General features: G+C 46.7%; 1 protein-coding gene across 1 annotated transcript in view; it reads left to right on the top strand.

Annotated features, from left to right (window-relative positions):
* The window catches only part of CACNA1E (calcium voltage-gated channel subunit alpha1 E), a 497143-nt gene that overhangs the window by 374957 nt on the left and 104643 nt on the right, over nucleotides 1-17543 (top strand). Inside the window, 5 exon segments of the mRNA XM_081194559.1 lie at nucleotides 3690-3787; nucleotides 8761-8817; nucleotides 10944-11513; nucleotides 14766-14772; nucleotides 14774-15056. Coding sequence (XP_081050685.1) covers nucleotides 3690-3787; nucleotides 8761-8817; nucleotides 10944-11513; nucleotides 14766-14772; nucleotides 14774-15056 — 1015 coding nt within the window.

Here is a 17543-nt window from a genome sequence, read left to right as displayed (position 1 = left end):
GGGTGTAATAGAGCGTAGTAATCGATGGCATTGTCTAATTTAACTCTGAAGAAGACAAATGCGCATCTCCCCAGCAGGAGAGAGAGAGGGCCTCCCCCCCACAGAATTTTGTACCCACATAATTAATAAAAATGACACCTAGAAGGAAGTGGAAGCAGAATGGTGGCGGTAACTTGCCTAATTCAGAAGTAAGCTGTAAATATACCAGCTGTGGAGAGGGCAGTGTCGTGCCCTCTTTCTGCATTGCTCCAAGAATCATCTTGAGGTATGTGACTCAGTTCTAGCTGACCTACAGAAACAAGCACTGCTGAGGCAAAGCAGGGCAGATTTGGTAAGGTTTGGTAGGACCTCAGCTCCTCTAGTGAAGTCAAGGAAAGGAGGCAGTGCAGAGGACAGGCTGGTTGGCTAGGTTATCTCCCCACCCAGTGATGAGCAGGGCTCCTCTGGTCAGATGGGAAGACAGAGAAGAAGGTCTCCTTCTGGCGATGAAAGCCAGAAGCAGCTGCCCTAAGCTCTGAGGAGTCCGAGACCCCAAGACTGTGACACTCAGAGGTGTTTGGAAGAAGAGTGGGGTGTAAGTGTGATAAACAATAATAATAACTTCAGAGGGGAAAGTAAATGCAACCTCCTTTCCAGGCCAAAGGACAGTGCCCACCCTGTTCCCAGGGAGAAACGCAACTTACAAGGAGCTCCCTGTTCAGATAATTTTTGTTATATGTTTATCCATGAGTGAGCAGTCCTATTTAGGGTCTCACCCTGAAAAGCAGGAGGGGCTAGAAAAGGTGCCCTAAACAGAGTCTGCCTCCCGTTCCCCCCTGACTGGATTACCATGCCCAGTGGGGTCACCACCCAGCAGTTGTAAAAGACAATTGAAATTTGGAACATGGAATATACGGACTTTGTTGGATAACACAGATAATGAGCGTCCTGAACCCAGAACTGCCATCATTGCAAGAGAGCTGCGTGCTGAAAATGCTTTTCAGAGCTTAAGAATGGCCCTGCTGGGACAGACCAAAGATCTATCTAGCTCAGCCACTGGTTTCCAACAATGCCCATCCAGTTACTACTGGGAAGCCCAGAATGGGGCATGAAGGCAGCAGCTCCTTCCTGCTGTTATACCCACCCACACATGGAGTTATCTAGTGATAGGAACTTTCAGGCCACAAACATGGAAATACCGTATATCTATCATTGCAAAAATCCAGTTGAGAGGCTTACTCTCCCTGAATTTGTCTAATCCGCTTTTAACTCCCCCTAATCCTCTAGTGGTCATCACCGTATCTTGTAGCAGCAAATTCCATAAATCAATTAGGAAGAGTGTGACATGTCCTGAGCCTGCTGCCAGTTGGGTGACACACACACACACACACACACACACACACACACACACAACTTCAATTTCTTGTTCTTTCCAAAGAAAAGCTGGCTCATGATCAGTTTCTAGCTTCAAAAACAACCGCAGGAATCTCCAAATCCTGTAAACAGAGATGATAGTGAAATGTCCATTTGTTTATTGAGTTCCATTTGTGAATCGCTTCGATTTAACAATAACACATAAAACAATTTCAGATATAGAACAGTTCAGATTAAATGCAGGGACCACCTGGGATTTAAAAGACAAACAAACTCCACTTAAAAGGCTTGTTGAAGAAGGAATGTCTTCGACAGGCTCTGAGAAGATGATAAAGACCACATCCGCCTGATATGTAATGGGAGGCAGTTTGACTGGGCAGCTGCCTCCATGAATGTGACTTACTTCCAAGTATCCATGCTTGAGACTGAGGTCTTAGGACTTAGAAGTCGGTTCCAGTCTGGTCACCTTCATGTGATGCAGTGTTGTTAAGATTTTTAAAAGCTTTAACTTCAAGAATTTGATTTCAAAAACAACTGGTTTCAGCTGAAAATTGGAGTCATAAGTGGTTCCACAGAATAAAAAAAAAATTCCTTCCAGTAGCACCTGGAGGCAGTGAGAGATTTTACTTTCTTGGGCTCCATGATCACTGCAAATGGTGACTGCAGTCATGAAATTAAAAGACGCCTGCTTCTTCGGAGAAAAGCAATGACAAACCTAGACAGCATCTTAAAAAGCAGAGACATCACCTTGCCAACAAAGGTCCGTATAGTTAAAGCTATGGTTTTCCCAGTAGCGATGTATGGAAGTGAGAGCTGGACCATAAAGAAGGCTGATTGCCGAAGAATTGATGCTTTTGAATTATGGTCTGGAGGAGACTCTTGAGAGTCCCATGGACTGTGAGAAGATCAAACCTCTCCATTCTGAAGGAAATCAGCCCTGAGTGCTCACTGGAAGGACAGATCCTGAAGCTGAGGCTCCAATACTTTGGCCACCTCATGAGAAGAGAAGACTCCCTGGAAAAGACCCTGATGTTGGGAAAGATTGAAGACACAAGGAGAAGGGGACGACAGAGGACGAGATGGTTGGACAGTGTTCTCAAAGCTACGAACATGAGTCTGACCAAACTGCAGGAGGCAGTGGAAGACAGGAGTGCCTGGTGTGCTCTGGTCCATGGGGTCACGAAGAGTCGGACACGACTAAATGACTAAACAACAGCAGCAGCAAGCACCTTAGAGACCAACTAAGTTTGTTATTGGTATGAGCTTTCATCTGCATGCACACTTCACGAAAGCTCATACCTATAACAAACTTAGTTGGTATCTAAGGTGCTACTGGAAGGAATTTTTTTGTTTGTTTGTTTCGACTATGGCAGACCAACATGGCTACCTACCTGTAACTAGAACTCTGGTTCCACAGGTCTCACCTTGCTCTGTGGTTACCTCTCCGATAATTCTGTTCGTGAAAGTTGGATGTGATTTTCAGTCTTATAACTAGGGGTTCCTGGGTTGCAAACTGGAAATGCACAGTGTCCCTTTGAATTCCAGGATGCACCGACGAACAAGTCACCCATAGCTTTCCTGGGCTCTGCTGTCTGCTCCCTTTTCCTGCCTGCTCTAGCACTTTAGTACTTAAGCTGTTAAACAGAGCACTTGGAGAGCAGTGGTGGTGTGATAGATGGGAGAAGCCTGTTACATCTGTGAATTTAATGTGACCATGCAGACCTCTGTGTTGCAGCCTGGCAGCTGCTCTTATAACAAAGCTCATAACATGTGAGAAAATAGTGAATTCTGCTATGTTCCCTTTTAACAAGCTCCTTTGGCTTTTATTTAGGATAAATAAGGTATACTATTCATTGCATCAAATTGTAGATTTCAACAGAAGTCTTATAAAGGTCAAGAAAAAAGCAGAAGACCCAGTAGATCTGTTCATTCTATAGTCAGTTCATGCATAAGGTTCATACATGTATAAGTGTCTATTCCACCTGTCTGTTCATAGAGTCCAATAATCCACATGAAGGGTTGTTACAGTTCCACAGAATCCTTTCACATAGTCTGAGACAAGGATTTCCGGAATATTAGCCTTGTTTCACCATCCTAGGCTTTATCAGTAGTACAGGCTCATATGTAATATGGACTGACTATAGAATGAATGAACTGATCCACTGGGCCTTCTGCTTTTTTCGTTGGACTTTATAAGACTTCCGTTGAAATCTGCAGTTTGATACAATGAATGGTATACCTTATTTATTCAAAAGTACAGCCGGTTATGTCTTGTGTGTTTATTGAGTATGTTTCACGTAATCATAGGTTTGTTGTTGTTTTGTTTTTTTACTTAGGATGAGCAGGAGGAAGAAGAGGCTTTTAATCAGAAGCACGCCTTGCAGAAAGCCAAGGAAGTCAGTCCAATGTCTGCTCCCAACATGCCTGCTATAGAGTGAGTGGCCTCATCCATCATAGGGCACCCTCTCCTCACCCCCTGAAAACTTGTTACGGCCATGCCGATTGCATTCACATTCAAAAGAAAGAGAAATCCCTCTGTAGAGCCTAAAGCAAATTTGGTGGTTACCACTCAGGTGAAAGATCTGAGAGGTTTCAAGGAAAGCCAAAATACTGTTTAGTTGAGGCTTCTACATTTTTCATGTGGCTTCTGCGCGTCCTTAGGTTACCACCAGAAAGGAAAATATGAAGTTGATTTGGAGGTTCCTCTTCAGGTGATGTGGAAACTCAACGAGGTTTGATCAGAAGAGCAACATTTTCCCAGAAGGTTTTTGCATATTCTTAGCACTGTGCAGACACCTCAGCAGCGTCAAACTTGCAAGCATTCGTGCAAAGCTAGGAGGGGAAGGATGTGATGCAGGAAAGTAGCACACTTAGCATCATGGATTCATAGGGCTGGAAGAGTTTAGATGGTTAAAAGCAGTGTGAAAACGAAACGTTCTTAGTTCATCAAGTTGTTGGGAAGATTGTCTCCATTCCAACACCAGCATCTTTAAAAAAAAAGGGGGGAGAGAGATTTGCTCCATCATTGAGGAAATTAATCCTAATCATAGCCACCTAGAAAGGGGTAGGCAACCTAAAGCCCAGGGGCTGGATGCGACCCAATCAATCCGGCCCGTGGACAGTCCAGGAATCAGCGTGTTTTTACATGAGTAGAATGTGTCCTTTTATGTAAAATGCATCTCTGGGTTATTTCTGGGGCTTAGGAATTCATTCATCCCCCCCCCCCCCAAATATAGTCCGGCCCATGGCTGAAAAGGTTTGCTGACCCCTGACCTAGAACTTGGTCTCCAAGTCCCTCTTTTTTACCCTTCTGTCGACATGTTTGTTTGTCAAATCTACTAGATCAGGTAGGATTCCTTTAAATGGGATCACACCTTTCCCGAGGGTACATTGAATTGTTCCATCCCAATGGCTTTCCATTTGGCAGCAGCCACCATGTGCAGACTTTAGCCAGAGAGCAGGCCTAAATACTTTGTCCAGAGAGACCCTGAGCCCATTCATATGTTACTGGGGTGGTAGAGTTGCCCCAGCACAGCTTCTCCCTTCTGGCTGCCTCCCACCCTGTGAGAATGTCCTCATTTCACACTTGTAAGCCAGAATGTATTGCATATCTAGCTTCAGTGGCCCTGGTGGGATGCTACTCTGCAAAGTGCCCACGTGATGCAGTCTACTCATGGGATGCAAATATTTGTACATCAGCTGTGAGCTGGGGAAGCCAGCTCTGCAGCTTCAAATATGTCCCACTGCTAACCTGCTGCGTCTAATGCTTCATGCCTCTAGGGCACAGGGAAAATGCTGAAATTAAGAGTATCTTTGGGAAGAAGCTTGAGGTTGAGAAGAAAGATGCAGTTAGCCAGTCCTATTCCATTGCAGTAGATCACTCCACCGTAGCTGTCAACTTTCAGATTTGAAAATAAGGGATCAACAGCCTCCAAAATAAGGGATCAGCAGCCTCACCTGTCCCGGGGACAGTCTACGGGATATCTAACAATCCGGGAGAGCAGCGGGAAGCAGCAGGAAACGGCGCTGGAATAAGGGAATTTCCTGCAAAAAAAAGGGAAGGTTGACAGCTATGTACTCCACCTTTGAAGCAGTAATAAAAATGCTGCAAAGCGAATTTGAAGAATATTTAGTGGTGCTGCTTCACTGAAGTCCTTCTAGCTCAGGGGTCAGCAAACCTTTTCAGCAGGGGGCTAGTCCACTGTCTCTCAGAGCTCGTGGGAGGGCCGGACTATATTTTTTTTTGGGGGGGGGGGATGAATGAATTCCTATGCCCCACAAATAACCCAGAGATGCATTTTAAATAAAAGCACACATTCCACTCGTGTAAAAACACCAGGCACGCCCCACAAATAACCCAGAGATGCATTTTAAATAAAAGGGCACATTCTACTCATGTAAAAACACACTGATTCCTGGACCGTCCGCAGGCCAGATTGAGAAGGCGATTGGGCCGGATCCGGCCCCTGTGCCTTAGTTTGCCTACCCATGTACTAGCTCTTGGGAACTGGGTGGAGAGCCAAAACTTCAGGTGGGGGTTGTGATATGCAAAAGCTCCCTTGTTTTATGAGAAGCTGTGAACAATGGCAGTGAAGGAAAACCGGTCCATTCTTGGTTGCGGCAGCAGAAGTCCCAGAAGTAACAAACATCCCAATCGAATGTTCCACGGCTATGCTAGAGTAAGGGTGCTTGCATGCTGAAAAGCACGACAGATTGGATGCTGATGTATGAAAGGATCGGAATGTCTGCATCTTGGCGTGTGTGGGCCTGGATATGGGGGAGTGCTGGCCACAAGGATTTGGCGCATGGTGATAGTCTTGGGTGCCCACAAGCTTCCATCTCTGGCGCAAGGGAGTGTTTCCAGGTGTATTGGTTTGCGGTTTGTATGTGGATATGATGTGCTGTATTTGAGAGGCTGAATTTCATGGGTGCTCACAGATTAAATGGGTTTTGTGGGATTGCGTGTAACACAAACGTGTTACAATATATGTGTGCACATTGCAATATGTCCATGCTATCATACATGCAAAGGTCCAGGGGGGAAGGGGGGAGCAGTCGTCAGTCCCCCACCCTCCTCAGAATGGTGTATCTCTAGTTATTATGAGGAATTAAAATGGAATCATAAAATTGGTCTTAAAATCCACTATCCTTTTTTTTTGTAATGGGAAAAATCAGCCTTCAAACATTACACAGGAATCTTACCATATGCATACACACACGTTTTGCTGAAATATACCCCCCTCACACACATTTTGAATCTTGAAATGATGCCCCTGTTTCTGCCACTCCTAGTACAGAAAAGCCCCAATCACCATGGGCTATGGACTTGCATATAATACAAGATTTTAGGCATATTTGTGTCTTTCTTCACAGTTGATTCTACAGGTGCAGAAGTTACTATTCTTTAGTGAATCCTGGTAATTCACCCTCTGTGCATTTTTATTTGCGTGTTGGAGGCCTGGATTCTTAAATTTTCAGAAACATTGTGGTTTCTGCTTTTGATGTCTTCATTCTATTCATGCTATCAAAAGTGTTGGTAGGGGCTTGATTATTCTCCAGTGGCTGCACTCCTTCCACGTCTTCTGTATTCTTACATTTCCAGAATGGGTAGGTTGGAGCCGCAGCCAAGTAGCCAACCACATTACTCCCATAACTTCAAAACCGGGCCTGTTTCCATTTCACATATCTTTTCAGTTCAAATTGTCTGCCAGAGAACCCCTGTGTGTCTATCACAAAGTTCCAGTGCACTGTAGAGTATTCTGGAACGTGCTCTAGAGCACACTGCTCATCCAAAACATGGACTTGGACTACTGCAATGCGCTCTACGTGGGGCTACCTTTGAAGGTGACTCGGAAACTGCAATTAATCCAGAATGCAGCAGCTAGACTGGTGACTGGGAGCAGCTGCCGAGACCATATAACACTGGTCCTGAAATATCTTCATTGGCCCCCAGTATGTTTCCGAGCACAATTCAAAGTGTTGGTGCTGACCTTTAAAGCCCTAAATGGCCTCGGTCCAGTATACCTGAAGGAGCGTCTCCACCCCCATCAGTCTGCCCGGACGCTGAGGTCCAGCGCCGAGGGCCTTCTGGCGGTTCCCTCACTGCGAGAAGCCAAGTTACAGGGAACCAGGCAGAGGGCCTTCTCGGTAGTGCCGCCCTCCCTGTGGATCGCCCTCCCACCAGATGTCAAAGAGAACAACTACCACCAGACTTTTAGAAGACATCTGAAGGCAGCCCTGTTTAGGGAAGCTTTTAATGTTTGATGTATCACATTATTTTAATATTTTTGGAGGCCGCCCAGAGTGGCTGGAGAAGCCCAGCCAGATGGGTGGGGTATAAATAATAATAATAATAATAATAATAATAATAATAATAATAATAATAATAATAATATTACAACTTAAAAACAAGATACAACATTGAAACATTGAAACATTAAAACATTAAAATGCAGCCTCATCACAGGAGGAGAAAGGAAAAAAGAAAGAGGGGGAGGGAATCAAATTGACTCCAAGCCAAAGGCCAGGCGGAACAACTCTGTCTTACAGGCCCTGCGGAAATGAATAGGTAATGAAGGAAAAACCATACATGGTATAATTCATATTGTGTTGTCACTTTAGATTGGAGGAAATTTATGTATATGTATTGCTTTAACAGATAACAGCTATGTATATTATGCAGGCCCCACCCTTTTGGACTTGCTCAGCTTTTCGAGAGTGATCCCACTGAGCCATTCTTGCTAGCAAAAAACACCTTTTGTTTTCTCACCACCCAGATCTCTTTACCAGCATTGCTACTGGCCTGGCTGTCCTTATCTTGAAATGCTGGGGATCACCTCAGGTTTCAGGTGGGCAGAAGCATACACCCTCCCACTGAGCTTTGACCCTCGGCCCACGCAGCTCTCTGTGCATATAAGCAAGTGTAGAGCAATTGTTTTCAAGTAGCTGATATTTTGTATACTGGCCATTTCCTAGCTGTGCAGAAGTGGATATCCTCTGCTCTCCTGTGTTCATATTTAATGTCCTGTACAGTGGTACCTCTGGTTACGTACTTAATTTGTTCCAGAGGTCCGTTCTTAACCTGGAACTGTTCTTATCCTGAAGCGCCACTTTAGCTAATGGGGCCTCCTGCTTCTGCCGTGCCGCCACGTGATTTCTATTCTCATCCTGAAGCAAAGTTCTTAACCCGAGATAATATTTCTGGGTTGGTGGAGTCTGTAACCTGAAGCGTATGTAACCCGAGGTACCACTGTACTTGAGTGAGGTGTGGATTATGAATGACATCTGTGCACAAGTGATAGACCACCCCTGGCTCTCTGTTTGAGCATCTGTGGAGTTGTACGCCCCGGGAGTGCGGAGACTGCATGACAATGTCATAGACTGAACCCATGCGTTTTTCTTCCCCAGAAGAGACAGGAGGAGGAGACACCACATGTCGATGTGGGAACCGCGCACCAGCAACCTGTATGTGTGCATGTGACTGCTTGTTGTGAGAGGTTTTGTGTGTGTATGTGAAAGACTTGCTTTGTGAGGTTTGTGTGTGTGTGTGTTACCTTGTGTTTGTGTCGTGTGAATATGTATGTAGGTACGTGTGCGAACCAACCCCCTGTGAATTAGTGTGGGCCTATAATTTGTGCGTGTTATATTTGTACAAGTGTGTGTGTGTTCGTTCGCATTGTGTGCCAGTGTGTGGTGGTGCGATGTGTACCTAGGAAGCATCTTAACATCACTATCAGGGTGTACATTTCTACACACACACACATTTCTCTATGTATATTTGTGTAGGCAAAATTAAGTTTTACTCTGTGGGTGTGGGTGCTTGCTGACATGTGTCAAGCAGTATGTGTGTGTGTTTTGTGTGTGTATGTATGCCTGCGTTGGTACGTCTGTCTGTTCACAGTGTTCCTGTGTGCAGTTCTTACAATATTTTATAAACCCAACAAAACACCCTCAGAATAGTCCATGCTACAGACAGGCGTTCTCGTGACAGAAATCTCACTGGAGCTTTAAGTCCCTTTGGAATATCCTATCAAGAGAAACGGCCGTGAGACTAGATGAACATTACATGCCAGAAATGATGGATAGGTCAGTCAGTACAGAATGAAGCTCTCAATATAAGGGTCGTGGGTTCAAGACTCAAGTTGGGCAAAAGTTTCTTGCCTTCCAAGGGCTAGATGGCTCTCGTTCTCCTTTCCAACTCCACAATTCTACGCAGAGAGTTTAGCTTTGTGAGTGATGGCACACCTTCACTAAAAACGCTCAAGCCCCAAGAAACTCAAAGCCAAAATCTGGGAATATTGGGCTGTTTGATTCTCTGTGCATTCACTCACAAGTAAGTTGCACTTTGTGCCATGGAGAATCAGTTTGAATGGCAGCCTTAGTGGGTGGGGATGGTAACAAGAGATGAGAGGCACTACTCAGCTCTCAAGATAAGACTTTGGGTCTCTAACTGGTCTGGGGTGGACTTTGCTCCCAAGTCCCGGTGCTGAGCAGCTAGAGCAGGCTTCCTCAACCTCGGCCCTCCAGATGTTTTTTGCCTACAACTCCCATGATCCCTAGCTAGCAGAACCAGTGGTCAGGAATGCTGGGAATTGTAGTCTCAAAACATCTGGAGGGCCGAGGTTGAAGAAGCCTGATCTAGACAGAGTGGTTCAAATGAGGCTTGGCACTGCATGCCTCCCCATTCGCTGTCCCTGCCTGCACCCAGAGCATGGGTCCCACTGCCCTTCCTTCCCCTGCTGGCTGATCCTCACCCCCTGCAGAGCCGTAATGGAAATGTCCCATTTGCCTTCTAGGTGGGCCGGCTCTGTCTGGCCCCTGTTCTTTCACGCAACAGCACACAAACGAGCATGGCTGTTTGCACATGTTTCCTTGCTCAACTGAACTGCAGATTTATTTAAAATTAACGTACAAGCAGACTGATACCATGTACTTAGGCTATATGGTGGGGGTGGGGGCAGGTAAAGGGACCCCTGACCGTTAAGTCCAGTCGCGGACGACTCTGGGGTTGTGGCACTCATCTCGCTTTACAGACCGAGGGAGCCGGCGTTTATCCGCAGACAGTTTTTCCGGGTCATGTGGCCAGCGTGACTAAGACGCTTCTGGTGAACCAGAGCAGCACACGGAAATACCGTTTACCTTCCCGCCAGAGTGGTACCTATTTATCTACTTGCACTTTGACGTGCTTTCAAACTGCTAGGTTGGCAGGAGCAGGAACTGAGCGACGGAAGCTCACCCCATCACAGGGATTGTTAAAAAAAGAAGCTTCTTTGTTTTGGTGATTGTGTCCTGTTTCTTTATGTGCATTCCCCTGTCGCTTGGGACATGTGGGGTGGGGTGGTTTGTAGTTATCTGTGGATCTCATACAAGTGGGCCTGATTCTCTCCAGATCCTGCAGATGGTGTGATTTTCGAAGGGCTGAGAAATTCCATTGGCTGGGCTGTCTATTTGTGAAATGCAAGGGAGCAGAGAATCAGGTCTCCGTATGTGATGTTTGAATGGTGGCAGGTGCATGCTGTATGTACTGGTTTGTATTCTTGTGTTTCTGGCAGGGCGCAGGTGGACTGAACCCCTTTGTTTTCCTTTCCCAGGAGGGAGAGGAGAAGGAGGCATCATATGTCTGTGTGGGAACAGCGGACCAGCCAGCTGCGCCGTCACATGCAGATGTCCAGCCAGGAGGGCATCAACAAGGACGATCCTTCTCTGCTCAACCCTCATGCCAACGCTTTTCGGAGGAGAAGGCTGCTGGAGAACAGCGGCCTCGAAAAGAACGAGGAGGAGCGGACGGAAAGGTCAGAACGGGCAAACGAAGAAGGGCCGGCCTTGCAAATCCCAGGTTCCAATCCCTGCCCAGGCAGCAAGGAAGACCAGAAGAGCGCGTGGCACCACAAATCCTTCCACGGGAACTGCGATCTGAATGAGCAGGAAGGCGGAGCGAGCGTGACCTTTGAGGACAGGGCCCGGCTCAGGCAAAGCCAGAGGCGTAGCCGACATCGCAGGGTGAGGACGGAAGCCAAGGAGAACAGGTCAGCCAGCCAAGAAGCTGGCCCCGAAGCGGTCAGCCCCGCAGAGGGAGAGCAGAACCAGGAGCAGAAGAAGAACGAGGAGGAAAAGGAGGGCTTGATCGAAAAGGAGTCGGTGGTTGGCGAGGAGCTGAAAAGGTAAGGGCGCAAGGGGAAACCAAGAACACTCACGTGGGAAATGATATATAATGAATTGAAAAAGATGCTTAAAATAATGTTTGTAAAAACAAACAAACCCAGAAGTCATTAACTGGCCACGCTGGATCATCATTGGGTGGTGGGCAATGAGAATTTTTACACGTTCGGATGATGTAGGAATTACAGCAGTATTAGCTTGGCCATAGAGTGTGCAAACTGCTGTTTTGGCGTGAAGTAGCTGTCAAGTTGGCTGAAAGCCAGAGCCAAACCACCTGGCACAGAAAACAAGAGGCAGGGGGAAAGCGCTAGGACTGAAGAGAACATGATAATTCATCTGCAATTTATATATATATATTAAAAAATCAGATATTTTTATTGTCCCATAACAAATAAAGTACAACAAAAACATCTCTCTCTCTACAATGCAGAAGCACATGCATAATTTTTTTCTTAAAGCTGGCAGGCTTATATTATTATAAATCTGTCTTTTGTGTATGAGTCTTTTCTCTTTTGAATTCTCGGCTTGTTTCTTTGTGTGCTAGTTGAATTACTTTCAGAGAATATAATGCCGTTCTGTGCGGTTTGACACCTTTTTTTTTCTTTTGGCACCTCTTTCTAAGCAAAGTTACACAAACACATTTTTAGTTGGCCATGAAAACAGTGCCCTCTCAGATTCCTAATTATTGGTCTGGCCATGCTACACATTGCAAGCAGTAATTTTTTGCTGCCCGGAGATGCAGGGATGGAAAGTGTGATAGATGGATCTGCGCATTTGTTCTTCTCCTCAACAAGCAGCAGCGCCGTCAAACAAAGCTGCTGAACACAGACTCAAATACGCAGCCACCCCCATCTCCTCCTTCCCTTCTCTGCTCTTGTGCCTGTCGATTATGTATGCTGCAAACCCATTGCTGGCCCCTAAGATATGTTGCTGCCTGAGTAGGGGCAGCAAATGCCCCTGTCCACCAAGCCAAGGTGCCCAGTTACCATGCATGGGACACGGGTGGCGCTGTGGCCTAAACCACTGAGCCTCTTGGGTTTGCCAATCAGAAGGTCGGCGGTTCGAATCCCCGAGATGGGGTGAGCTCCTGTTGCTCTGTCCCAGCTCCTGCCAACCTAGCAGCTCGAAAGCACATCAAAGTGCAAGTAGATAAATAGGTTCCACTGTGGCGGGAAAGTAAACGGCGTTTCTGTGCGCTCTGGTTTCCGTCACGGTGTCCCATTGTGCCGGAAGCGGTTTAGTCCTGCTGGCCACATGACCCGGAAAGCTGTCTGTGGACAAACACCGGCTCCTTGGCCTAAAAGAGAGATGCGTGCCACAGCCCTATATTCACCTTTGACTGGACTTAGCCATCCAGGGGTCCCTTACCTTTACCTTGCCCAATTACCCAAAGGCTGGGCAAGTTATTTTGGTACACAGGGCCAGGAATTCCACATGCATCAACCCCAGTCTCTGGCAGTCAGTGAGGAAAGTTCATTAAGAATGTAGTCAGTTGTTAAGCATATCTAATGAGGGCTGAAGGAACCAGAATAGTTTCTGAAGCCATTGTCCTAAAAGCCTCCGCAGTCTTTGAGCCTCACCTGGCAAGCTTCTGAGCAGCTGGGGCTAACAAACTGATATTAGCAGCTTTCCCTCGAATCTGAATTCTAGAGTTCAGTCAGGTCTGACCTTAAAGGATGGTCCTAGAATCTGGATCCTGGTCAGGTGACTGGTTGCTTGCAGCACCCACAATTCACCAGCAGTATACCATGAAGCAATATATTTTTAGGACTCTGGAGATCTTGAAAATGGTGATTGAGGACAGGTAATGGAAGGGGATTCAGAAGTGGATGGGGTCTCCTCCCAGTTTTGTTTCTGAGACGTTTTGCACATTCGCAGTACGTTAGGACTACCATATATCTGGATTTTCCCGGACATAACCAGGATTTCAAAGGCAGAAATGATGTCCGGGGGAAATTTCAGAAATGTGGCACTTTGTCCTGGATCTTAGGCAAGTCAATCGAAAAAGAGCTCAACAATTTTTGGGGTCTTTCTAGAAAACGTTCAACAACCTTCGGGGTGTCCTGGTTTTTACTTTCAGGTTATTTTTAATTTGACTTGTTGTATTCTAACAGACTAAAATTCAGCATTAACAATCCAAGCACTTAAGGGGGGGTGACTGTTTTTCGATATATGCTTCTGTGTGGAATGATTGTTCCAATTTCTGAAATCAGGAGGTGTTAATTATTCTGGTTTTAATTAAGTTTGCAGTCAAATGGTGTGAGCTGAGTGCAGATGTGCCTAAAGTTTCTCGCTCTCCCCTCCTCTATTTTTAAACCAGCCCACAAATTTCTTTGGCAGCTGCTATAGTTTAGGGGAGGGATGCAGGTGGCGCTGTGGGTTAAACCAAAGAGCCTAGGGCTGCCGATCAGAAGGTCAGCGGTTCGAATCCCTGTGACAGGGTGAGGTCCCGTGGCTTGGTTCCTGCTCCTGCCAACCTAGCAGTTCGAAAGTATGAAGTACAAGTAGATAAATAGGTACCGCTCCAGCAGGAAGGTAAATGGCGTTTCCGTGCGCTGCTCTGGTTTGCCAGAAGCGGCTTAGTCATGCTGGCCACATGACTCGGGAAGCTGTATGCTGGCTCCCTCGGCCAATAAAGTGAGATGAGCGCCACAACCCTAGAGTCATCCGCAACTGGACCTAATGGTCAGGGGTCCCTTTACCTTTACCTTTAATAGTTTAGGAGCTGTGAGCAATGACATTCCCAGTTCAGATCTTACAGGGCAACCTTCGGGAAACCACGTCAACCCCACCCCAATAGGAAAAACAAAGAGCATGCCATAATAATTTTGCTCATTCGTTGTTACTTTTTTTCCTGCCGCAAACTAAGGCTGCTTATATATATAAATCACAACTCTCTTGAGAATCATGAGAGCAGCTATTTACACCAATTCCTAGAGCCCTTAACAGAATATGGCTCTCAGGATTATTTTGTGGGGATGTAGGTGTGCTTTAAATATATGGTTTGTACACCGCCTACCGCGGCTACCCCTGTGGAGGTGTTTACACCACCTGCCCAACAGGATCCTGGCACATCTTGCAGAAGTCCTGCAAGCAGTGCTTTTGCAATGATTTGTGAGTTGGTGTATCTGGAAATGCTTTGGAAGCGTCATGTAAATGCTGTAGGCAATGTTTTTCTTCTCGCTGCCCACCAGCGCAGTTCCTTGGTCTCTGCCACTTCCTCTCTGTGTGAGCTTGTCTTCTCCTCCATGTAGGACCAATTGAAGCCCCAGCCAAAGATGCCGAGTTTGCAGCGGCCCCCCAAGAGCCAAGCCCCTCGGAAGGCCACCTTGAGCTGGACAAAGGCAAGGATGCTAGTCCAACTGAGCAGGATGGCAGCAGCCTGGATACAAGTGAGCAGGCGCTCCTAGGGGACCTGCCCATGGAGACAGGCAGGACTATCAGCAGGAGTGAACCCGATCTCTCCTCCGTCACAACCAACATGGAGAAAGCCACCGAGAGCACCACCATCATGATTGACGTCCAAGACTCTGCTGTGGTACAGAGTGAGGATCTCTCTCTTCCCGTTTGACAAAAAAAGCTCAGTTTGTTCAAGGGTGACTAGGAATAGTGCCGTGTGGGTCTGCCAAACATTTTTTTTTGTAGGATGGGGGATCAGGGCATCTCAAAGCCTGGTGAACAGCAGCATGTACACCCCTTGATTTTGTGGGAATGTTCAGGGAGGCAGGAGAGGTTATATTGTTTGTTAACATCCTTCCTAACTTGCGCTAGCAAGTTCCTTTACTTAGCAGAGTTTTACATTCTCCTTTTTACGCACAGTGGCTAGCTGGTTGCAGGCTCGTTTAAGCCTCTCACTGTTATACAATTCAGTACTGAATTGTATGTTCCTGGTGAGTCCCCCTTTTATCCCTCTCAAAAGAATAAACACACAGCAATCTTATTTAAAGTCAATAAAAGAAGTTTACTCACATCAGTTCAGAGTTGGATCCCTGAAGGCAGACTTAGTTACAAAGGCTATACATGTGGAACTATTCCATATGGGAATAATCCCAGTGTCCTCTATTGTCTGAAAGCCAATAGAGCATCTCTAGCTAAAAAGCTGTTGCTCCTACGACAAAGGAAGTCAAAGAGCGAGAGAATGCTGCGTGCCTTGTGCTTTTGTTACCTGCACAGGTAAGGTCACGCCCACCTCTAGTCGCATACAAAGGAAGTATGTCCCAGCCCAGGAGGAAACAGGAAGTTCTGACTGGCTGGACCAAACATCCCCTTGCATGTCCACTCTAGGAAAACAAAGAATGTTGTATTTGACTGCTACTTATGTATCACATCCCACATATTTCTCTACACGTGGATGATTTTTCAGCAGGTTGTATCAATCCAGCTGTACTGAAAAGTGCTACACTTTGAAGCAGCAAGGGGAGATAATTAATGTTTCTTCTGTGGCATTATATCTTGTTGTTGTTTAGTCGTTTAGTTGTGTCCGACTCTTTGTGACCCCATGGACCAGAGCACGCCAGGCACTCCTGTCTTCTACTGCCTCCCGCAGTTTGGTCAAACTCATGCTGGTAGCTTTGAGAACACTGTCCAACCATCTCGTCCTCTGTCGTCCCCTTCTCCTTGTGCCCTCCATCTTTCCCAACATCAGGGTCTTTTCCAGGGAGTCTTCTCTTCTAATGAGGTGGCCAAAGTATTGGAGCCTCAGCTTCACGATCTGTCCTTCCAGTGAGCACTCAGGGCTGATTGCCTTCAAAATGGATAGCTTTGATCTTCTTGCAGTCCATGGGACTCTCAAGAGTTTCCTCCAGCACCATAATTCCAAAGCATCAATTCTTCGGCAATCAGCCTTCTTTATGGTCCAGCTCTCACTTCCATACATCACTACCGGGAAAACCATGGCTTTAACTATGCGGACCTTTGTTGGCAAGGTGACGTCTCTGCTTTTTAAGATGCTGTCTAGGTTGGGTGGCCCAATTCGCACATGGAAGTCTGCACTTTAAGTCGATACATGACTGTGACAGACAGTGAATGAGAAACACGTCTGTTTCCTTTTATAACAGGAAGTCAGCAACTGGTGCTGTTGAGGTGCTGCTTAGCCATGCACCTGCCAACCCGGAAATGGAACAGGGATGTGCTAGGGAAAATGGCTGCGTGGAATGTGTTTTCTGGACACTCCTTTCGGTGTGAAGGATAGGTTGCAGATATGGCTTAGTAGGACCAAATTTGGCCCAGCGACAAAAGTAGTTGCTGACCAAGGGAACAAGGACCTGCTGGCCCTTAGGGGAGGAAGGGCTGCTTGAGCCTTGAAAACAGAGCTGGGGGGTTGTATTTCTCACATCCATGCAGGGAGCTGTTTGCGTGAAGCAGATTTCAATTGTAGCGGCATCACTTGCACAGGGATTGCTGAAGTCAGAGCCTGTGATGCCAGCAAACGTCTTCAGATATGAACTTGTAGAAAGCCACCTCAAAGGATGTATGAGCTTTGAAGGTTCATATTCGTCCCAGGCTCTGATCCAGACACACTCCCCTCCTTCTGTCAGCTTGCTTGTCGAGCAACAGTGGCAAGAGCAGCAGCAGGGGCAGCGAGGAGAGAGCCTTCCCCATTCTCTCCCTTCTTCCCCACCAGCCGGATATGCTGGCTAGCTGCACATTGGAGTGCAAACCCCAGGGAGCCACAATAGAAGTTAGTGCCCCAGGGGTGCTGCAATGCTCCCAAGAGAGACCTGTCAAAATTGGACATGGTGTTGGTAGTCGCATGAGCAGAACTGGGTGTGCTGCCACCAAATCCCTGCAAAGCAGGGCGGGGGGGGGGGCAATTGGAAATGTCCTCTTTCCACTCAGGCGTTCCCTAAAACCTGATCATTTTAAGCCCCATTTTTCTCCTGGTGTGGTAGGGGAAAGTAAGCTATGTTTTTTCTCGTTCAGTTCCCTCTTCCCACACACGCTGCATTTTAACTTGCCCCCCCCCCACACACACCCTGCCCCATGTCCATTATCAGAAAAATACGGCTGTCACGTCTAGTTGCACCCTAAGT

Source organism: Podarcis bocagei (assembly GCF_964188305.1).
Source record: "Podarcis bocagei genome assembly, chromosome: 5".
Classification (NCBI taxonomy): Eukaryota; Metazoa; Chordata; class Lepidosauria; order Squamata; family Lacertidae; genus Podarcis; species Podarcis bocagei.
This window is presented reverse-complemented; position numbering and strand designations above follow the sequence as displayed.